General features: G+C 40.1%; 2 protein-coding genes across 3 annotated transcripts in view; one reads left to right on the top strand and one right to left on the bottom strand.

Moving 5' to 3' along the window:
• Positions 1 to 12,414: 12,414 nt before the first annotated feature.
• LOC307023374 (uncharacterized protein) lies at positions 12,415 to 17,104 on the bottom strand. Its single transcript, XM_079656605.1, has 3 exons — positions 16,612 to 17,104; positions 15,767 to 15,888; positions 12,415 to 15,649 (listed from the first exon to the last, which is right to left on the bottom strand). Exon 3 carries the CDS (start codon positions 15,072 to 15,074, stop codon positions 13,398 to 13,400), a length of 1,677 nt encoding a protein of 558 aa, XP_079512731.1. The 5' UTR covers positions 15,075 to 15,649; positions 15,767 to 15,888; positions 16,612 to 17,104; the 3' UTR covers positions 12,415 to 13,397.
• Positions 17,105 to 19,891: 2,787 nt separating this feature from the next.
• Positions 19,892 to 24,210, top strand: part of eya3 (EYA transcriptional coactivator and phosphatase 3) — a 30,807-nt gene continuing 26,488 nt past the window's right edge. For both annotated transcript variants that reach the window (XM_079654305.1, XM_079654306.1), the window contains exon 1: positions 19,892 to 20,050. The gene's annotated coding sequence lies outside the window, so the exon portion shown is untranslated. The remainder of the gene's footprint in view (positions 20,051 to 24,210) is intronic.

The following is a 24,210-nucleotide window of genomic DNA, read 5'->3' as shown; positions in this document are numbered from 1 at the left end:
TTCGTAAGAAGATGGTTCATCTGTTCGAATACCAAATGTTTACAGTTCTCTCACCTGGGTCATTTTTTTTATAGGGTGCCATTTGGACTTCATAAGTTGGGTGAAATAAATAGTTGATTCACCTACTTTTTAATGTTCTATTCTATAAAGGACATATCTAATTTGCTAAAAAACATTTTGATCAAGCTCAGGCACCTAAATCTTTATATATATAGATATGTTAACAACACGTGAAACCCGGGATATGTCCACCCTGTTAAGGACATACACATAACTGCTTAAATGAGTTTTCAGTGCATTCTTACAATTAAAATGACTTTTTAACAAGGGTTGTATGTTCCTAACTCTAATTAGATATATATTTCATACCTAATTAGTTTTAAGTAGTATATATTGAGAAAAACAAGTGTAGATAATGACAACGCGGCATATTTTTCCACTGTTTTTCATGAGAAAACTTAAATACAATAAGAATTACTAAAAGTTTCTAGAATATATAATCAACCTCTAATTTCTTTATAAAAGTACAAATATACACTTGATATTTGATATTTTCATTAAACTATGCTAGAAAAATACCAACATAACAGGGTGGACAGACGTCTAACAGGGTGGACATACGTCTAACAGGGTGGACACCAGTGGAAGTCCGTCAGGGCCAGGACCTTCTCTCCAGGCCCTATCATTTTAAAGTGTAATTTTTGGTTAAAATATTACACAGTATTAATTCTATTGTTAAAACAATCTTTTATATGACATTATTAAAATTGTTTGAATATATCAAATCGTTTTGGTTTGATGAACCCACTATTTGGAGCTAGAGCTGCAACTTTGTGTATCTGTCTCTGCTTCTTCATAAGGCTATCTCCGTCCCAAAGGTCTGCTGTGTCTGTGGTTGCAGGGTTTTCTTATAGAATGTGTACTTTAGAGTGGCAACAAATATTAACAGAATTTAAAAAATATATCAGAATTGGATTTGTGGTCTTTGGTACACCCCTAGGACCTGTGAGCAAGTCTGTGTGATGTCATCATATTTTCCAGCTGTGGGGCACGTAGGCTATTGCCCTACGTTGGAGACTGAGAAAAATGGCAGCTAATGAAGAAGACAGTAATTTGCTTCATAATTCATTTATTCAGCAGAATTTCTAATAAAAAAAAACACAGAAAAAGAAAGGCCAACACCAAAACTTGGAGGTCTCAAACAAGTAGGCAAAGGCTTTATGAGGCACTTTGCTGAGGCCAACTACACTGAAAAAAAATACAAATGCAACACTTTTGTTTTTGCTCCCATTTTTCATGAGATGAACTCAAAGATCTAAAACATTTTCTATTTACACAAAATAACCATTTCTCTCAAATATTGTTCACAAATCTGAAAAAATCTGTGATAGTGAGCACTTCTCCTTTGCCGAGATAATCCATCCCACCTCACAGGTGTGGCATATCAAGATGCTGATTAGACAGCAAGATTATTGCACAGGTGTGCCTTAGGCTGGCCACAATAAAAGGCCACTCTGAAACGTGCAGTTTTGCTTTATTGGGGGGGTCTGGGGGGGTCCGAAAACCAGTCAGGTTTAACCCTAACCCTAACATGTCACCCACTGACACATTAAAAAATGTTTTAGGGTTTAACCAGTCAGGTTTAACCCTAACCCTAAATTGTCAGTGGGTGACATGTTAGGGTTAGGGTTAAACCTGACTGGTTTTCGGACCCCCCCCCAGACCTGTGCAATAATCATGCTGTCTAATCAGCATCTTGATATGCCACACCTGTGAGGTGGGATGGATTATCTCGGCAAAGGAGAAGTGCTCACTATCACAGATTTTTTCAGATTTGTGAAAAGTATTTGAGAGAAATGGTTATTTTGTGTATATAGAAAATGTTTTAGTTCTTTGAGTTCATCTCATGAAAAATGGGAGCAAAAACAAAAGTGTTGCATTTATATTTTTGTTCAGTGTATAATCATGCTCGTTTTTTGCCACCACCAGTGGCTCGTGGAACACCATTGGGTTTGGTAACGTGAACACCTTAACCAAGAGCTCTGATCATCGTACATAACTTCAAGTACATTTTTAGTTTACATAAAGTTATTTTCTAGGTACTTCCATGTAAGCTTCTCAAGTTGGACTGAGCGCTTGTTGATGCCTTTGGCTCTGGTATAAGACAGAGAAGTTGTTCCTCTGCATACCAGCTGACATCTTCACGTGCACTTGGCCAGAAGTATTTGTTTACTCCATTTCTATGCATGCACTTCACTTGAATGCTATCCTCCTCCACGTCCATGATGATGCCAGGGTACACATCATCGTCATACTTAATGACGCACCACCCTCCAATGTGTGTGCTGTCAACTGCCGCTGGTCGCCATGGGGTCTCTTTAATCTGCTTTGGGGGGGGGTCACAGGAACTCCATTCACAGTAGCTACTTTCAGATCGAAGCAGGCACAATCCAGTGGACCATCCTGCCTCTGACAGAAACAACTGATGTCCCTGTACTTGATATGCCCAGGTAAGACACTGATCACCTGGTGCATCCTCATTGTGCCCTTAATAGGTGTCAGAGCAGGGACCTGAGGTGAAAAGAGAGGATATACAGTAGTATGAGATGTAGTATTCAAAATATTTGGCCAATAACAATAACTATCAATGTATAGAGAGCCTCAAAATACTTGACTACTGTGAATGTTTTTTCAGGGGTGCGGGGCATCTTTACCTCTGTTTTTGCTTCAACTTCCTCTTCACTGACAAAGAAGAGCTCCATTGTTTATTCCAGTCTCTTGAGTTTTTTGAAAAGAGTGATGGCATCTGGAACATCTTCCCCCAAGCGCACAATTCGGTCCGCTGACTGCTTCAATGTCCCTCCGATGCCATCTGGAGCTCCTTTGCCATGGCTGGCCTCAAAGAAATTCCAGGTCAGTTCTTTGAAACCAAGCCTGAATGGCTCAGTGGAGAGAAAGTAAAAGTTTCCCTTTTGCTTGTACTGGGTTACCGGGCCATCACTGTAGAAGTGAAGCCTTTCCACCTTTGGACACTTGGTCTTCACCATCTCCAGGACAGGCTCCAGGTGGGTCATCTCGTCGTGAGGATGAGATTGAACCGAATGACAGTGGTGTCTGTTCAGTGGTGTCTGTTCAGTGGTGTACAGTACACCAGTGTGCAGCGTTGCCTGTTGATGGGATCCTCCAAAATGCACAGACTGGATCTCGTTGTGATATTTGCAAGAGTAATTTCCGCTGAAATCGATGTGAATTAAGCACTCGTTGGCTTGGAGGCTTTCCCGTAGCTGTCTGTAAGCACTGTATTGCCACCTGATGTTAAAAAGGTGCTTACGGAATTTGAATAGATTCTCTTGAAAATGGCTGACCAGTTCTGATTCAGTGCTCTGCACCTCTTTTTTAAGCGTAATGGTCTTCCTCTCTTCCTAACCTGTCCTTTTAGTAGACCATTGTACAACTTGTACAATTTCCTCTGTGGCTGATTTCAGGGTTGGGTGAGTGGTGAGGCGGCACTCTACACAATCACCATTGGCACAAGCTTTCATTTCTGTGGCACAGACAGTGCGGTCAACCATCTTCTCAATATTCTTGGAGACGACAATCCCATGGCTGTAGAGCAGGGATCACCAACTACATTTGTCAAAGGGCCAAAATGTATCCAATAGACCAGGGGTCGGCAACCTTTTTGATATGAAGTGCCATTTCAAAAAAAAATTGTTATCAGCGTGCCGACGATCGAGAATTATCAACGGGGGGGGGGGGGGGGGGGGGGGGGGGGGGGGGGGGGCGGGAGCCTTGATCGCTGCGGGGAAGCATTGTGTGGACCTGTCAACGAAACGTACACATTTACCAATTTAAATAATTGGGTTAAACGGCATAATAATAAGGACAATCGTCCGTTCTGTGATTCTCCAGAACACACATGTTATGATATTAGGGTCATGCAGAGTGAGATGAGATCGCTGTCCCTTTTGAGAGAGAGAGAGAGAGAGAGAGAGAGAGAGAGAGCGAGGGGTGTGGCTTGTGCATGTGTGTGTGTGGATGGCAGAGCGACAGTGAGGGAACGTGTGTATGTTTCTGGAAGTGAAACGAGGCAGCAGAAAAACAGAGGTCTGTGATGTATTTTGTGAAACAGAAGAACAGCTAAATAAATGCAACGGCCTCCAAGAAGAGCTCGCCTCTCTCCAGTCATTTAAGCTAAAGTGGGTTATTGAACCTGAAGCTTGTTGCTTCTGCCCTCCTCGACTACGGTCCGGGAGCCGACAGGAAAGTTCAACACACAGATGGCCAGTCCGCCCCTTTGTAGCATATTATTTCGATGATTCAGATCGCCACTGGGCTTTCAACTAAAGACACAGCCACGCAAAAACTGCGGCATTTGTACAGCTTCTTATGGGTAGGCCTACTGCAATTTGTGAAGTGCTTTCCTCTGTGGTGAAACGATCAGCACTGCACCGCGGAGGAAAGCGGCAGAAAGTCACCTGGAGTTAAAGAGAGCGGGGCTGCATTGCGTGGCTTCCTTCTGCAGGTAGACGCGCTCTGTCGGCGGTCTCGTTCAGGATCCAAAAATACAATTTAAATATTATTTGCACACTTATTCCACTTATTCCTAGTGTGCCACTGGTTACGGTACCGCGTGCCAATGCTGGCACGCGTGCCAGGGGTTGCTGACCCCTGCAATAGACACTTTCGCGGGCCAGCAATTTTGAAAGTAATCAGAATACAGTTACAGTTACGTGTCTTAAAAACGTATTCAGATTACTTTTAGAATACTTTTGGAATGCTTTATTTTTCCATAACAGATGGGTATGTTTTGGTGAACAGGAGACACTTGTTTTACTGTTTTAATGGCTTATCAAGAACTGAAACACAACATCTTGGTGTCATTCTGGACAGCTCTCTCATCTGCACCCCAAATAAAAAACATCACCCGGACTGCATTCTTTGTACTGTCTTAAAACCTTTCCTTGGAATATGTTATGAATTGTAAGGTGTCCTTGGGTGCTTTGAAAGGCGCCCCTAAATAGAATGAATTATCATTATTTATTATCTGAAACGATGTAATAACTTTTAAAACTGTTTCCAGTCACTTGCCCCATGCATTCAGCAGCAGCAGGACATTCACTTTGATTTTATCCCGTTATGAAATGTCACCATTTCGACAATAAATAAATGCTACATAAATGTTATCTTGCACATTTCATCTAACCATCTCCGTTTCTAACTTTCAATATATTTTAAAAGAGATCTCTCTCTCATTTGCGTGCGGGGGCGGGGCCTCACAGACACCAGGCTTGTTTGAGACAAGCGAGACCTGCGCAGACCTGCGCAATTTCGATCAACGTCTTGCTAGTGCGTTGCATGATGGTTAGTCATTTTGTCCGACTTGCTCTGGAGGCTCGCCTACATGAGACGTTGAAATCTCGCGGGACAAAGACGCCCGCAGCCTTGAGAGCGAGGCGCGGCGAGACGGCGCAGTTCCTCTCCACGGGCTGCGGAAGCGAAATGCTTGATGGTATCTCGAGCTGAGCGCTCATTGGTGGTTTTTACAACCTGCTGGTGATGAGACTCTCCAATTGGCTCGGCAAAAGTTTGTTTTGTGTCAGTTTTACGTCGCCACTTCCATTAACATTTTTCATAATTGTTCCACAATGTTTATCATCATGAAATTAATATCTATATATGTTATACTATACTTGCACTGCTTACCGTTTTAATACTTTATATATCTTAGCATATTCATACACACTGTTCATACTGCTCACAGGCTGCCTTGTATATTCATACCCCTCACTGTTTATTCATCATTCAATTCATTCTATATTTTATTCTGTAGATTGTGTACATTACTTTTCACTTTACTGCTTGTTGCACTCCTGGTTGGAAGCTAAACTGCATTTCGTTGTCTCAGAACCAGTAATATGTACAATAACAATAAAGTTGAATCTAATCTTGAGCAGGAACAAATGTATTTACTTAGTACATATCTGACATTAACGATTAAACACAGTTGTGCATTCTTTATAAATGCAAACCGAGTCAAGCCGACTCCGGAGGTGGCGGTATGCACCTTAAAGTTGTTTGCAATTCGCCAAAAAAACGAGAGAAGAAGAAGAAGGCGAAGAAGAAGAAGAAGAAGAAGAAGAAGAAGAAGAAGAAGAAGAAGAAGAAGAAGAAGAAGAAGAAGAAGAAGAAGAAGAAGAAGCCGACTTGGAGCTGTCCGACTTCAGGCAAGCTTTTTGAGACCTCCCCCGGCTGCGATCGGCTTTTCTCGTCTACTTTCGAGGCGAGCCGCAACGCGTCTCAAACAAGCCTACCATCTCTCTTGCTCACAGACATGCTGCAGCGCTGTGCAGTGTGCACACAGTTCTGCCGGTAATGAATATTACATTTTGTGAGGAAACTTTTCCACCAATAATTCCAATAAGTATTCCAAAATGTATTCACTTCAGGTTTACGAAAGTAACTGTAATCAGATTACTCGTTTTTCAAATGTAACGCCAGCTGAATACAGTTAGCCTACTTGATTTTTGTATTCAGATTACGTAACGCCGTTACATATATTCCGTTACAACCCAACGATGCTTCTCGGCTACTGTCCCGCAGCTCAAACCTCTCTGTTGGACTCTGTCGCAGCGGGGCTGCTGCTGTGGTGCCGAGCGCATTAACCAGACTCTTCACAACGAAGGATCACTTCTTCTTCAAGGCAGGGAAGGTTTCGCAGTACGCAGTACTACTGACCCGCAGCTGCTGCCTCTCTGTTGGACTCCGGTACCGCACCTTACTCACGAGACGTTGTAAAAAAAAGGGTGGGGGGCGAACGCAGTAACCACTCCGCCAACGCCACAGTCACCCCCGTCGTGCGGGCCGGATGAGAATGTCTGGCGGGCCGCTAGTGGCCCGCGGGCCGCCAGTTGGTGGTGACTGCTGTAGAGGGTGTCAGCCATGAACTGGAGGTTTTCATCGGTTTTACACTGGCACGTGGCCCGATCAGCATCAGTAGGGGCCACGAACCAAAATGGCTGACATGCACAAAAAAGACAGTATGACACGTTGTCTGAGTTTTCGGATGCAAATTTCCTGTGAAGGTTCTTGAGTGTGTCAGAAAGCAGTCGCTTCTGCATCTTCTTCTTCCTCACTGTGATGGTCTGCTTGCGCCCAGTTGTCATACGACTCACGTCATCACGAAGAAAGAAGGTATGGATACTGGCTTTACTTTCATGACTCCTTGAACTCTTCTTCCTCTGAAAAGTAGTAAGGTCTGCATCCCTGTCCAACATCCCCCTCTTCTTGGAGAATCCAAGAGCCCTGAATGCAAATGAGTGCTGTCTGTACTTTTTTAATAGCCTACCACATGCCACTTTGGCTATTGTTTGCTTCACCCTTTCTCTTCTTGAGGATTTGTATGTTTGAGCTATGTCCGCAACTAGGGCAGACTGAAAAATAAGGCTCTTACGAACATGTGGATCATGTAGCATCCTAATCACCAATGCACGTGGGGATGAGGACCTTTTCTTACACCGTACAAATATTTTTTTATACTTTTCTTTCTTTCTTATCTCTCTATCCGGCTTGGCCTTTAAAAAGGCTAGTTCCTGTTGGAGTCTTCTCCTTCCATTTCTTGCCCTCTTTTCCCCTTGAAGGCGCTGCCTAAACACACACACACACAGCGAAAGCAAAACATAATAAGTCCTTATAAACAGCTCAAAAAGTGTTTCAAAACGGTGTATTGTGTTCCATATGCCAAGTACATTTCCTATAAACTTGCTCTAACCTTGAAGGCCCTGGTTCTGGTTCTGACTGACTCTCGGGAGTTGCAGGGGGAGTGCTGGGGGAATAGATAATATACCCATCAGTGTTTCCCTAGGATTTTTTGCAGCAGTTTGTGTTGTGCCTATAGATCTAATGGTGGTGATAATTTATTATATTATAAAAACATTATTATGTCATAATAGTAATATAATAATATGACAATAAATAATATAATATTGACAAATGTTGTAATAAGTAAACAATACTTACATGTCCACCCTGTTAGGATGTTGTCCACCCTGTTAGTTGAATAAGCCTAACAGGGTGGACACTAACAGGGTGGATATTTTGAGCAAAAGTTAGCCTTTACCCTGCCTGTGTTAGCATATTTGCTAGCATGACCTTGGATACTTTATGAGGAATCAATCACTTTTTAAATAAACTTTTTAAAATAATAAAATTCGATTAATATCCTTCATACTTAGACCTAACAGGTTGGACATGTTATGTTCAAACACATCAAACTAAATTGACAGAAACATCAAAATCAGTTGTAAGAGCAGTAGAAACCCACACAGCTTACCTTAGTTGAATTTCCCGCCTCTGGTGTCATTCCATTTCATAGGTTTGATGTCACTGAGAAATATTTATTTTTCTTAAAGGGACAGATACACAGCTCAACAGGGTGGACAGCGACCCGCAGGGACGAACATTAAACCTTATTTTTTTATTTTACAATTTGAATAAAAAAATTATTTGATTAGATAGATTTTGACAAGTTAAATAAAATAATAATAACATATTTATAAATTAATTTGTTTTTAATAGCTATATTTTAGATCTAAGTTGAATGACCAGCAGTGGGGACATGGAAAAACTCCTCGATATCCCAGTGGTTCTCAAACTTTTTCTGTCAGGCCCCCCCTTTGGAGAAAAAAAAAAGTCGGGCCCCCCCAACACAAATAGTCAGGCTCAGTCGCGGCGCCAGAGATTTATTTTGGGGGTGCTGTGGGGTAGCTTGACGTTTCATAGATGGTGCTCAAACATTTAGGGTTTCCCATTAATGTACCGGTCGCTACAGTGGAATTTTCTACTGCACGATCCCCACACATATACACAATGTACCCGCGACAGTTACAATGAAGGCTCGATAATCAGCTGACGGCATATAGGTTTAAGCAGGGTTAAAGTGCTATTTTTATAGGTGGTGTGTGGACCTCACATAGGTGGGTCCGGGCAGCGTCTATCGTTTTTCCAACCCAGTTTAGATTTAACCACGCCCACTTCCGCATTACGCAAGGATCGACGTAGCTCTACGCGATAGCGTCATAGACATCATCTTCTGCGGTCGCGTTAATGCAGGATATTGAATAGTTGTTTTTTGTCTTTCCAAAGGATTTGTTGACTGAAAGTAAAAAAACCTGTAATCAAAGCCATATCGAAGAGTCCTGAGATTGTATTACTGGTGTTTTATCATCTATAAATAGCCTGTGTGTATCCTCAAATGTCGTTTTCATTACAAACAAAAGACGTTTTAAATATCTTATCAGAATAGCCTGTGTGTATCCTCAAATGTCGTCCTGAGATTGTATTACTGGTGTTTTATCATCTATAAATAGCCTGTGTGTATCCTCAAATGTCGTTTTCAGGACAAACAAAAGACGTTTTAAATATCTTATCAGCTGGTGTAAGTGCAGAATATTGAATATAACCTTGACTATTACTGTGTACTTGATTTATCTGACAGCATTATATATATATATATATATATATATATATATATATATATACACATTTATTCATTTATAAACATATATATATATATATATAAAAACACACTTATATGTACTCACACATGTATTTATTCATTTATACACACAGATGTATTCATTCATTTATACACACACTACACTTTATATTAATTCATTAGTACACACACACATATATATATATATATATATATATATATATATATATAAACAAAACAACATAATATAATAAAAACAGTTGCAATAATAACATAATATGGTATGATCAATTCTACCCTTTTGTTTTTGCTCCCATATTTCAATTAAAAGATATTTTTCAAAATCAATATTGGTGGGGGCTCTTTTGCAAAGATAATCAATAACACCACCTGTTGCAGATTATACAGCATACTTGTTACTTACACACATGTGCGATGGTCCCAAAAACGCCAAAATCTGCACTGTAAAAAAATATATACATTTATTTGGCTGACTGTGTAATAATCATTCCTTTTAATTGGAACAGGGGACTGCTGAATGCTGAAGTCCAAGGATACAATCCCAAGTTGACTGCATGATCCTCTTACCTGTTTTGCATCAACTGCAGGAGGTATTAAAAGATGAATTAACATTACCTCAGTACTGGATGTTTTTACTGGGGGACGCTATTTTAATTAGGTCATCCCAAACAATGCCACACAAGTGTGCACACGCGCAGTGCACTCACAAAACGGGCAGACAGGTCCACAGAAACTACCGGTATGCTTAGTCCTACTTTAGTTACTGTACTGACCATGGACACACTGGCATATAAATTACATAAACAATTTATAGGCCTAAATTGTATAAGCCACAGTATTGCAACTAAGCAGACAGAGCTGCTTTTTTTTTCTCACAGACAGACAGACAGACAGACAGACAGACAGACAGACAGACAGACAGACAGACAGACAGGCAGGCAGACAGGCAGGCAGACGCACGCACACACACACACACACACACACACACACACACACACACACACACACACACACACACACACACACACACACACACACACACACACACACACACACACACACACACACACACACACACACACACACACACACACACACACCTTGCGTTTTGAAGACTGTTACATCCGCAATGGATGAACAAACTTTGCAGCCCAGTTTCCGAGCTTTGCAGTCTATCCACGGGTATGCCTCTTGTTTCCTCCGCAACATCTCCTCCGTCCATACCTCTGGGAAAGGTGAGCTTGAAAGTTTCTAGCATAGCTAACGTTGACGTTAGTGCTAGCATTATCCACATCTTTAAGCGGCTCTTCTGATGATGTACTAGTAGCAGCTTCACTTGTAGCTTCGGTGACGCTAGCCTCTTTCTTTTTGTGACTGATATTCTTTTTAGAAAATAAGTCAAGTATAGAATGTTTGCCTGCCATTGTAGAGCTTTCTGGAGTCGTTAGCGTTCTTGAGGGAAAGAGCTCCCGCCAAATCACTGACACACCCCCAGCTCGCTGCGGGGTCACGAGCGTGATGAGGAATCATCATTTTTTAAGGAAATCGTTTTTATTATAATGATTGTGAAATGTATTATGTGTGTGTCATTATTACAACAAATACACACTTGCAACTGATAACACTGGCAATGATTGTATATGTATTAGACTATTAAAAAAAAGATCATGCTCCGAATAAGTGGGGGGTACGGCGTACCGCCGCGTCCAACGCTCACTACACCACTGGGTCGGGGGGCAAGCTCCCCCGGGAAGATTTTTAAATATTGAAGTTAAAAGCATCAATCTGGTGCACTTTGAGAGCAAAATGAAGAGATCTATGGATACATCTCTCAACACAGAACTGTAAACAGATTTACTATTTCTTTATGGATATTTTACAAATAAATCCCCTTTTAAACTTGTCATATAGTATTTCATACCTGTTTTTAATTTATTATTTAAAGCAAGTACCTGCCTATCTTTAGTATCTGTATATCTATATCTGACCATTAGAATCTGTATTTTTGAAATTGTCGTTTTTAACACAGTTTTACAAATTATAGAATAATTCATTACCAGTGTTTTCCAATTTTACTCGGCAGTTCGTTTCGTTAGCTAACGTTAGCTAAAGCTAGCGCTACTAGTTAGCTACGCAATGGTTTGTTGCTTTGCTCCGGGTTGCAGCCACAGGTCTTCGCATGAAACGTGCTTGTTCTATCGTTTCCCGGCCAATGTTTTCCAAAGGAGAGTCTGGATTCGTGCCATGAGGTAAGCTGACGTTACATTTTTGTCCATGTCACGGTGAAATGTAAATGATGGGTAGTGACTGTATCGCCGTTTTAGAGATGGCGCTGCTGAAAAGACCGCAACATAAGTAAAGATAATGAATACATCCTATTAAAACCTGTGTGGCTTATATGATAAGTCTAATTAGTGCAAGCAGCATAACGTTTCACCATGTAACTAAAGATTGTAGTCAGGGAAATCAGTTTGACATATTGAACTAATAACAAATCACATCTGGCTGGCAGAGAACTCTCTGCTCCATAGCTTCTCTTGGACGTAAAATCACATGTACATTTTACATCTATATTCAATTTAATATTCCATCCCTCACATACTTTTGTATATATAATAACTTATATTTTGTTTTTCTTGTTATGCTGCTGCAACACAAACATTTCCCAAATTGGGATCAATACAGTAATATCTTATAACTATTATAATTAGTGTAGCAGCTGACACCTATTTTCAATATGGATTAATCTACCATTTATTTCTTTAGTTCAATTTTCATCTATAAAAATGTCAAAATAGTGAAAATGTTCACGAGACTTATCAAAGTGCAAGGTTATATCTTTAGATGTTTTGTTTTAGCCTATGTACTGTATGTCTTAATGCTCTTACAGTATATGGGTGGTTGACGTGAACTCAAATCCAAAGTGAAAAAAAGAATAATTCAAAAATATATGTCCAATGACATATAATTATATTCCCTTATATGTGAATAATTCAAAACTGAATGTGTCCATTTCTAATTCTTCATATATTTTGCATATTATTCACTTTTTGGTGTGGTAGTCCTAAAATGTGTCCACCGGTGCAACAACATAAAGAATGCCATTATTTAATTCAGAGAATGTTGGACAGGTAAGATAGATAAGCACAAGGCATATTAGTTTGTCCCAATTATATTTCCACATCAAACATACCCCCAACAAATTCAGAATTATGTTATTTATATACTATAAGATGTACACATAGAGACTTCACCCAAATGTCTGGGTTACATTCAATATAATTAGTATAAAACTCAAGGAATCTTCATTTCATCCTTATAGCTGCATAGTGATGATATCATTGTTATACTATCCAACACTTTTTACATACATTTTTCATTAAAATACCTTTTCCCCTCACAATTCAATTTGTCGCACCACAGGACATTTTGTTGCACCATTGGACAACAGAATACTAGTATGCCTATGTTGTGTACAAAGTCAAATTTATTATTTTAAATTCAGTCAAAACACAGGTAAAATATATATTTTTAATTGAATTCATCAACATTGTAGATTCTACAAAATAACATTGAACAACATTGAACATTTGAATTCATATACAAAATTCATTGAACAAACGTAATCATACTTAATCACACATAACTTGATCATAATCACGATATAACTTGAACATAACTTGATCATAACACAAAAGAAAACTCCAATGTCAACACAACAATGAAAAACACACAAATACTGTAAATAAGTACGAACCCTTTGTTAGGAGTGATGGTCCCGTCTCTTATCAATATATTGAACATGTTTCATATTGATCAACTGTCTATCTAAGTTATTTTTTTATTTCCCAGCCCTAAGTGAAACATCCAGTGGTTCTTTTCACACCTCATTGAAAAGCAACCAGTCGTACTTGGTGAGTTGTGCGGCCCGCTGGTAGGGCTCTGGCTCAGAGATGACAGAAACAAGTTGGTCCTTGCTGTACAAAATACAGTCTTGTTTAGCAGGCCACTTGAATATGTTTTTGTTGCTTACTTGCTCCATGCAATTCACTGCAAAGTGCTCCTCATTTATTTGGGTGATTTGGCCCACAAATGGCTTATTCTCGTACTTCACTATGACAAATTTCCCCACAGTGTACTCTTCCTCTTCCTCTTGCTCCACTTCCTTTCCACTATTGTGACTTTCAGGACTCTTGGGCTGGGCTTCAAAAGACTCAGAGGAGCCGCTTTCCTCTGCTCGATTGTCTGGCCTCATCTTTTTAGGGGAGAAGCAGCTGCACATTTCTGGATAGCGGCAGAAACAGCTGAGAGTCCTGTAGAAAATCTCTCCTGGTGAGAATGACAGGATCTGGTGCGTGGTAAGTATGCCTGGGACTTTTGGAACAGACGGTGGCAACATCTCATCAAACACTTGTATGTCTGCCTCATTGATCCATTTGAATTGGATGTTGGGGACCTCTTTTTGGATCAGGAATTCATAAAGGTCCTTTGGGCTTTGTATGTCCTGCCCTCCATGGACATGGTTGTCGGCCATTCGCTTGACTGCACCCCCAACCCCATCCGGTGCGCCTTTTCCGTGGGCTCTCTCCGAGTAGTTCCACGTAACCCTCTTCAGCCCCCATGTGTATGGCACACTGCTTAACAAGTAACAGTTGGCCTTGTTCCTGTACTGAGTTACTGGACCATCACTCAGTACATGCATAGTGTCAATCTTGTGGCCAGACTTTTCCATAATGTCCTGGGCCACTGGTTTTAGATGGGCCCACACAGCACGCTCACTGTGGCTGACTGAATCTGAGATGGTGGCGTAGGACTGTGACCCTGTGCATGTGTACGCCACAACAGTGTGAATAGAAGCCTGCCGCCTGTTCCCTCCAAAATGAAATGACTGAATTTCTGTATTTAATTTACAGGCATAATTTTCAGAAAAGTCCACGTGCAGGACCATTTCGTTCTCTTTCAGGTGTTCCTTCAGATGCCTGAACTTCTTGGCCTGATGAAGCCAGTTGAACTGGTGAATGGCAATACCTTCCAACTGTTTCTGGAACTCTTCAACCAGTCCTTTCACTGTACCATTCTCGGTCTTCTTCACCCAGTTTTTATATGTTTTATTTCCGACCACCACATCTTCCTTCGCCCAGTGTTCCCATCTGGCCCGATCATCTAGGTTGTGTGTGGCAAGCTGGCATTCATCAAAGCAGCACTCAGTGCATGTGCGTTCCATGCATTTTAAGTTCTCAGTATTACAGGTTATGCTGGAAAGAAGATCTGATAGGCTTTTTGATGGTAAGATACCACGCTGTGACAATGTATCAATCAGTAGACGCAGGTTTTCATGTTGGTAGCAGGCGCATGTATTGCGGTCATTTGATTTGGCTTCTGTTACATAAAATGGCCTGTAGCGTACAAACTCTGTAAGACAGTCGAAGGTGTGGTCCAGCAGTCTGGAGGTATTCCTTGTGCAAGTCAACCAACGATTTTGCAAGTACTCTCCTCTGCATTTTTTTTTTCCTTCCAATGATGTCTTTCTTCCCTGGAAGAAGCCTGCTGTTCTCATCCCTTAATAAGAAGGACTCCACTTGTTTCTTCTTTTCTTGGCCAGTGTTTCCTCGCTTTGTTTGTGTTTTTTTGTCAGCACGTTTATCCATATTCCGTCTTTGCACGAGGCGTTGATTCTTTCGTCTAAATGTATTTACTCTTCTTCTTTCAGCCTCAAGTTCCTTCATTAATTTCTCATTTTGTTTTTGTAGTTTCCGTAGTTCTTTGGTCATTTTAGTTTTTCTTCTTTTTTTTGGTGGATTTTGGTTTCGGGGGGACTTCTCTGGTGTGCTACACAAAACGTGTACTGGTACTGGGACGGCATTGATCACTTCATGCAGAACCGGCCTTGCCACTGAGGCTCCATTGATAATTGGCCTTGCCACTGGGGGGTCATTGATCTCTTCAAATGGCTGGTCATGATCCTGAGGTGATTGTGGCGTAAGATCAAGGACAGCATTAGTGGCTTTTTCCCTTGCCCTACATCTCTGCTTTGACTCTCTCCATTTCTCTCGTAGCTTCTTCTGTGTTGCTGGCGACACAGACTTCACGCTTAGCTGAACAATTTTCCCGCATGCTTTCTTCTGCTGATATCTGTGGGAAAAATTATGAAACCAACCATGAATATTGTGATATGATGGTGCATTAATAATGTCATGAAATGTTTGAATTCTTAGGCTAAAATAACTTGTGGTAACTTGTCAAATTTACTTTCTGCGTCTCTCTCTCAGCAAGTTCTCTTTCCTCTCAGAATCTGCATTCAGCCTCTCCCTAAACTTCCTGGACCTTTCCTTGGTGGTCATTTCAGCCTCTCACTTTGGAAATCAAACTAGCTTTAACAAAACAGGGAAGGAAGGTTTGAGTTGTGTTGTCCTCAATTTCTGAGGTTAAGAGAAAATGCAAAAAGCTACTTAAATTAGTCATCAAAAGTAAGGAGAGGAGTAAGGAGCCAGAGAGGCAGGTTAGAAAGAAGGGAAGATGGAACAAGGGGGGGCTTGATAGAGAGGGAGTTTGGTGGGGAGAAGGGGGGTTTGGGGAACTTGAAGATGGATGGGGGAGGGAGGGAGGTTGGGGGTGAGAAAGAAGGAGAAAATTTGACGGGCCATCCAAAATGCAGCCGTCCATTAACCTCCATTCATTTTTTAGACTCAGATTATATCTCTTTTGCATATTTAAACTAATTATTCAATAAAACTTGTAATACAAAAAATGTTGGTTTACATGTTTGCTTTCACTATGTTAAGTTTCATTATGATAGGAGTAAAGGAAAAAAATAAGTGAAACTGACTTCATGTTGTACTATAGGACAGTGCGTTGCACCAGTGGACATTTTCAAAGTCAATGCTAGTTTGTGGCCTAGCTATATGAGAGACATTCTTCATCCTGAGTAACAGTGTTAAGGTTTACATTATTTTCAATGATCAATCAATATAAATTGATAAAAATATTCAGATCAATACTTAAATTGCGTTGTACCAAAGGACTACCTTAAAACGACCAGTTCCAACACTGCACGGAAATAGTAATATTATGAAAATATTTGAGACAGAACTGACCTTGTGTACAGTCCATGTGCTCCAGTGATGTCTTCTGTACTTCCTGGTTCTGGAAGGACCCCTCTCAGTAATGGGTTGGTCACATTAATGCCTGTTTTATATCTACATAATGCTGTTGCTCCAGGAGGACACCAGTTTTGTGGACAAAATGTAATGTGTCATAATAACTCTACATAGGGACCTTAACACTTATAACCTCTAGATTCATTAAGTAAACACTTGTATGACATGCATTCAAGTATTTTAATGTATTTAGATTAATTTCTCATTAAATTACAGACATTTTAAGATAAGTAATGCTACCGTGGACAGTTGCACCGGTGGACAAATGGCATGTTCAAAGCAGAATATTTGCATAGTTGAAGAACAATACTCATTGTTTGCAGATGGATTCGATGTAGAAGAATAAACTGCATATTAAAAACATGAATTTTAATTAAATATTATCACATTTTTGTTATTTTGTCACTGTGGACACAAAAATTGAGCGTCACGTCAACCATGTGACGGTGTGACTTCCATGAAACTAATATTTTATATCTTCCCAACAGACGAGCTGACAGGAAACCTAACACTCTAACAACCACAACATTGCAAAGGCGAGTAAATGTAAATTAAAAACAATTCACAATTCTTTTATTTCTTCTTCTTTCTTGCAGTGAGGTGAAGCTGACCTTGCACTTGGTGCCAGTAAGGATGTTCCTTACGCAGGCTGAATGTTTCTCCTTCCTTACTGACACAGAAGCCCTTGTTTTGCAATGCTTCACTAATTGTCATTTCCCTGGCTCCGTAGGGACACTTTACCTCCAGCACAGCGGAAGACCCTACCAGACCATCTGGAGATGCCCCCAACAATCCTGATGGGGAGAGCCACAAATCTGATTCATGGACCTGCATCTGGGTTGCAGTGGTGAATGCCCTGACGCCCTCTCATTCATTCATAGTCCCCCACTGTACAGCCAAAACACCATCAAGGGCCTGTTGTTGCCCTAGCACCCTGGCAATAAAGGAAGCAGTCACACGCTTTGACCTCAGGACAGCTCCAAAGTTGCTGGCAGTCAACCTTCCTTTCCTGAACAAATGCCAGTTTGGGTTGGTTCGCTGACCAGTGGTAGCCACCTGAATTGCCCTCTGTTGCTCTTCAGACAATGCAATGCTTGCCACAATTTCCTCAGGTCCCTGATGCCCAACAGATTTGATAATTTCTGGAACAGTAAGTGTTTCCAAGCTGTAGTGTTCCTCTTTTGGCTCGGGGGAGAGAAGCCAAGAAATTCCTGAAAACCTGCCTCAGCCAGTCACGATCTTCGGAGGTGGGCTCTCTTGTCAGCGGGTTAAATTAGTTATTGGTTTCAACAGTCACATTAAAACAGTTACTAAATCAGCTTGCTATCACCTAAAGAACATATCTAGGATTAAAAGAATAATGTCACAGCAGGATTTGGAAAAACGTGTCCATGCTTTTATCTTCAGTAGACTGGACTACTGCAATGGTGTCTTCACAGGTCTCACTAAAAAATCTATTAGAAAGCTGCAGCTGATTCAGAACACCGCTGCTCGAGTCCTTACCAACACTAAAAAAGTGGATCACATCATTCCTGTTCTGAAGTCATTACACTGGCTTCCTGTGTGTGAAAGAATAGATTTCAAAATACTGCTGCTGTTTATAAAGCACTGAATGGTTTAGGCCCAAAATACATTTCTGACCTCCTGCTAAATTATGAACCATCCAGATCTCTCCGGTCTTCAGGGACTGGTCAGCTTTCTGTCCCCAGAGTCAGAACTAAACATGGTAAAGCAGCGTTCAGTTATTATGCTTCAAATATCTGGAACAAACTCCCAGAAACTTGCAGGTCCGCTGCAACTCTTACTACTTTTAAATCCAGGCTGAAGACTTTTCTTTTTGTCGCTGCTTTTAATTGAACTATTCATATCTTAGACTGCACTGTAACTTTCATCCATGTATTTTTTCTTTTAATGTTTATTTTATTAGCTTTTCTTTTTAATGACTGATTTTAAATGCCATTGTTTTAATGTCTTTCATTTTTTGTAAAGCACTTTGAATTGCCTTGTTTTGAAAAGTGCTATATAAATAAACTTGCCATGCCTTGCCTAATAAAGATTTCATGTGACACATACAATTGATTTGTTGATGGGAATTAATGTGAATAAATTAACTCTAGGTTAACGGTACTCTTGCTATCACTACTCACCGACACTATAAACCTTGTCCCTCATGCTAGCCCTGACAACACCGGTAAGCACACCTTCATCTAGGCTGCACTGTTACGTGTCCTGACTTGTAGTGGTTCTCTACTCAATCTACACTCTTCTTGTCATCTTTGTAAAACGATATCAGACTGGTAATTGACACAGCCATGACTTCTAGTTAAATTCAGTGTGGCTAAAATGAAAAGCTTTGTTAAAATATGCAAGCACGCGAAAGTCAAATTCAGCTTTATTGTCAAAAATTCTACATGTGTTATACATCCAGAAATATCGTTTCCCACAGTGACATGTATACATAAAACAAAACAAAAAGGGCCTAGATAAACGTGGTATACATTAAACAAAACAAAAAGGGCCTAGATAACCGGGGTATACAGTTTAAAATGTTAATATATTTAAAGTGTTCAAAGTGCAGTTTCAGTGCAAGTCAGTTGAAACGATCTTAAATTGGCGTGACGTTGAAGTCGTGCGACCCTGCTGCTGCACTGGCTTGTAGTTCGTTTATAGCATAACGTTAGCATTTCGCTTTTGGCGACTAGATTTATGATTCAAAAATTATAAAAGTAGGGTTGACATGTGGAGATTATCCGGCTGAACAAAACGTGATCCCTCTCTTAAATGTGTGTCAACCACAGACCTTATTTCGAGCTATTTTCCAAAATCCTATGGAAAATTTGCATTGGTTTTTCAAGAAGGAACCGGAAGAAGTTTACTTCCGGGTTTTACGACGCGTCACTGTTCGGTACTGTATCATATTATTTTCGAATCAATAATTTTTCTAAATATGATTTCTTTTGTTTTCTTTTTTTTAAAATAACAATTTTTCCTCCTGGTCTCTCGCGCCCCCCTGTCACGCCCCACACTTTGACAACCACTGCTTTAACCAAAGCTTTTCAAATGAAAAAAAACACTTAGATGTGCATATCATATATGTAATTAGTATTTGTCCAAATTTAGACAAAATACAACATATTTTGTACTGGGGACACCAAAGGCACCACATAAAAAAAATGACCCACCTGTGTTGCTGACGCCCCACCACACCTGTCGTCCTCCGTCGAGCCAAAGAAAGGACTACTGTGAAACATGCTGCACATGCGCAGTAGGCCCAATGAAAACTTCCTGCAAAATAGTGCTCCCTAACAACAGACAAAGCTTGTGGATTCAGTGGAAGACGCTTGATTAAGAGCGTTTCTCGTGCACTCCTTCAATGGTAAGATTGGATTTAATTATTTTTCGTGTGTCGGCAGAGTTTGTGTTGTGATGAGCTTCGCTGTTTGTGTGCAGTGGTAATGAGATGCTTGCACACGATGCCATTTCAATACCCACTCTAATGGCTGCTGCGGGTTCCGACTAAGTACTGGAGCGGAAAACTTTCATGTCCGGGCAAAACTAAGTCACTTACAGCCAGCGCTGTCATTTAATTTCATTTAACCAGAGACAAGTAAGCTAGTATACATGGGAAATCTTCAGAGAGTGACACTTTTTGTTAATATAATTGACGTTAAAGCGCGTTAATGTAATGACTCTGTTTGCTTACGCTGGTAAGCTAACGTTTCTGCTGGAAAGCTTGCACGGTAGCGTCTAAATGCTGCAATGCTAAGCTTAATTAATTCCTGGGATAATAACTCATTGTAGCAGATAGCGTTAGTTGTCTTTATCTAACTTCATGTGTTGATTGGGCAAATTATGTTCATTCCTATCTGTGTTTAAATCAATATAAATTAGCTACTCTCCCAGGAATTAGCCTGATGTCACACTTCACCTTCACAGCAAACTGTCCTGGACTAGGTTATTTGCTGGATTCAGCTAACGGAACGATTGTCGGCTAACATTTGCGGATGACATGGAGAGGGACTTTGAGGCGATGCTTTGCCTGGATGTCTGCCAAACGGTGTGAATGCTGTCTGTGCAGGACAAACAGTACTGCAGACATGGGTGTTAGATCAAACCGAGGTGTTGGCACTGAGGTGTCGAGAGTATTTGTCTTCATAAGAGATTTATTTGCTGCAACCAATGTAAAATAATTTGAAACCAATAAGAAACTGATCAGAACCGCCCTTTACACACACAAGGAAGGACTTTTTTTGTATGGCATTGCTAAATGCAATTACAAAGCAAATATAAATAACATCAAGGACAACAGAGATGGACAAATGGTGAAGAATAGAGAGCAGGAACAACTGGTGCAAACACATTGATGCTGAAGGGACTTTATGATGTCTGGAAAGTAACTGTTCTTGTGCCCAGTTGATTTGGCTTACAGAGATCTGTAATGTAACCAGAGGTGAGAGGTTCAATCAGGTTATGTCCAGGGTTAGAGAGATTACACTACAGTGATGTAGAATTCCAGATCCTGACTCTCGGTTGGCACTGAGGTGTCGAGAGTATTTGTCTTCATAAGAGATTTATTTGCTGCAACCAATGTAAAATAATTTGAAACCAATAAGAAACTGATCAGAACCGCCCTTTACACACACAAGGAAGGACTTTTTTTGTATGGCATTGCTAAATGCAATTACAAAGCAAATATAAATAACATCAAGGACAACAGAGATGGACAAATGGTGAAGAATAGAGAGCAGGAACAACTGGTGCAAACACATTGATGCTGAAGGGACTTTATGATGTCTGGAAAGTAACTGTTCTTGTGCCCAGTTGATTTGGCTTACAGAGATCTGTAATGTAACCAGAGGTGAGAGGTTCAATCAGGTTATGTCCAGGGTTAGAGAGATTACACTACAGTGATGTAGAATTCCAGATCCTGACTCTCGACGAGTACCAAACCAGGCTGCCATCAATATTGTTTGGAACCTCACTTACAACAGTCCTTTAGGATATATAGACTCTGTAACTTAACAACAATAGTTCTGCGGAAGACCTTAAAGGTAGGGTATGTAAGTTTGAGAAACCGGCTCGAGATACACTTCTTGTTATATTCCATGGAATGCTCTTAACATCCCGATAGCAATGAATATCTTAAGTGCTTTGACAAAAAATCCATAAAAAAATGTCATCTGTGGAAGCCGTAATACTGTAAAAAGTACGACCAATCATTTTAGCTGGCCCGGCTAAAGTAACTGGATGGCCTACCTGCCTGTTAGCCTTCCATCTGTGCACAAACTTATCTCTTGCCCTCATTGGTCATGTGCACGTTCGTGTGTGTTGGAGGAGGGGCTCTGTAAGGAAGTGGCAGATTTTCTCCGGTCGTGTATTTTCAAATTCTAGCTGTCTCGAGCCGGTTTGTCTCAAACTTACACACCCTACCTTTAAAGTAAAACATTTTATAGGTCACAAATACATTTTCTGGACGAAACAATGACTGTAAATTCTCTGGAAGGTTTATGAGAAAAGTACGACAACTATGTTATTGTATTTAAAGGAACTCTGGGTACAAGTGATCAGTTTGTAGTCTTAAATCAACAATTCCTTAAAAACTGTCTCAGATGATTGTCCATTTCCCTTTTTATAATTACTATAAAGTTACATGCGTCTTTCTAAAATGTTTTTCGGAAATTGTTAGGTCATTACACAACCCTTAAAATAATAATTTTCTGAGTAATATTGTCAAATAAATAGTAATAGATTCCTAGTTGAGTGAGTCCAACACCATGGGTACAGGTTTGTACTCTGGACTAATTTGTAGTGGAACAGATGTCTGAATCTTTCACAGCCAAGAACCACCGAAAAGATGGAGATTATTTTTACACTTCTACTGTAATATCTTATCTGAAAACAACAAAAAAACACAAGATACATTTATTAGAAAGATATTACACATGTTAAACATTTTCACCATCAGACAAAATAACCGTTAATCAATGCAATTGAAATCAAATCAATTTGCTGCAGGTTACACTGTACCAAAAGAAAATACCACGGGCAAATTAAGATGACAAACACTGATTTAACATACACAGATTTATATCAAGAGTTTTCTATTTAGGCATTTCAAACTGATTTTTTAAAATTGTAATTGTATTTTTTGAACTATGGAGCCTTTTGATTAAGATTACATATTCCTTTTTTAGAAAATCATCATCGGTCAAATAAATGAGAATCTATTTCCAGTAAAGTCTAACACATTGTTAGATGTTTTGTTTAGCGCTCCATCTCCATGGTCTGTGATGTCCCCTTGATACTCACTTGAAGCTGATCCTGTGTCAGGGCGATGATGTTCCTCGTACGCCGCGCCATTCAATCTGAGTGTTGTTGAGATGCTGGCAGAGGTAGCTGTGACCAGCTCTGTCAACATCAGGAGTGACGGTGGCTTTGAACTCAAATCTGTCAAATGAGCAGCAGCAGTGTAACACCATCTAAGCTCAGCTGGAGTGAAAACATGGATATGGATTTGGAATCCAGTTTTATGATACATAGACTAGGATTTTGAGGAGTCTGTTGTAGGCAGACCTCGTTGCCTCCACTGGTAGAATATTTTATACGTTTTTAAAGTTAACTGCCTAAAACTAATGCACTTGGAGTGCCACTTTAAGAGTCTATATTACATAGTTGCTCCCAAATAAACAATGGAATCATAAACGCATTGGATGTATAGATGTGAATGCTGATGTCTACAGGTGAACGATTTAGAGAAAATGAACTAATTGTGATTAGTTTGTCTTATAATTGAAATTGCGATATTATTCTCGATATTAGGGGGAATGGTGATTTTAAAAACATTATTAACATTATCTTCGGAAAATATATTGTAATAATCTCAGGGATTTAAAATGTGTACATATTGTTTTATTATTATTTATTGTTTTATTATTATTATGGTGAAGTAGAAAACAGTTTGTAGGCCAGGTATTTTCACATATTTTGCCTGTAGCAAATATTGCGCTTACATTTCCTATATTGCAATTGCACTAGTCCATATTGTGGATTCAATGTATTTTAATTAATTTTGCAGCCCTAGTGATGACATGACAAAAAACTCAAACCCTCAAAGCCTGTAATACAAGTCAGGGTCCATGTTTCAAGACAGGGGGGTTGCTGCCCTTCAGCAGACCCTTAATGCATTTCGAGCATTGCGCCCTGGCTGGCAGTAAGGCCTGGGGCCTTGAGCCTACCACGTAGAAAGAGCAAGACCCAATAGCATTAACGTCCAAGTCCGGACCAGGGGTGTAAAAGCTTGCAGTCTTAGCTGTGAACCACCACAACTGCGGGCATTTTAAAGACAAACTAGAGCTAGCCTCAGCGAGTGTTGTGAATAGCAAATAAATTGATACTGAATATTTGAAACGGTTTAATTTAAGTATGGTTCTCCGGATACCAGCTGAGCTTTCTGTGTACTCTTATCTTAAACACAACAGTTTGTGTCTTTTTATTAAAATTCAGATTCAATTTTTTTTAATGTCGATTAAATGTTAA

Source organism: Notothenia rossii (genome assembly GCF_949606895.1).
Source record: "Notothenia rossii genome assembly, chromosome: 10".
Taxonomy (NCBI): domain Eukaryota; kingdom Metazoa; phylum Chordata; class Actinopteri; order Perciformes; family Nototheniidae; genus Notothenia; species Notothenia rossii.
The sequence above is the reverse complement of the archived record's forward strand: the minus strand, read 5'-3'. Positions and strand labels throughout refer to the sequence as shown.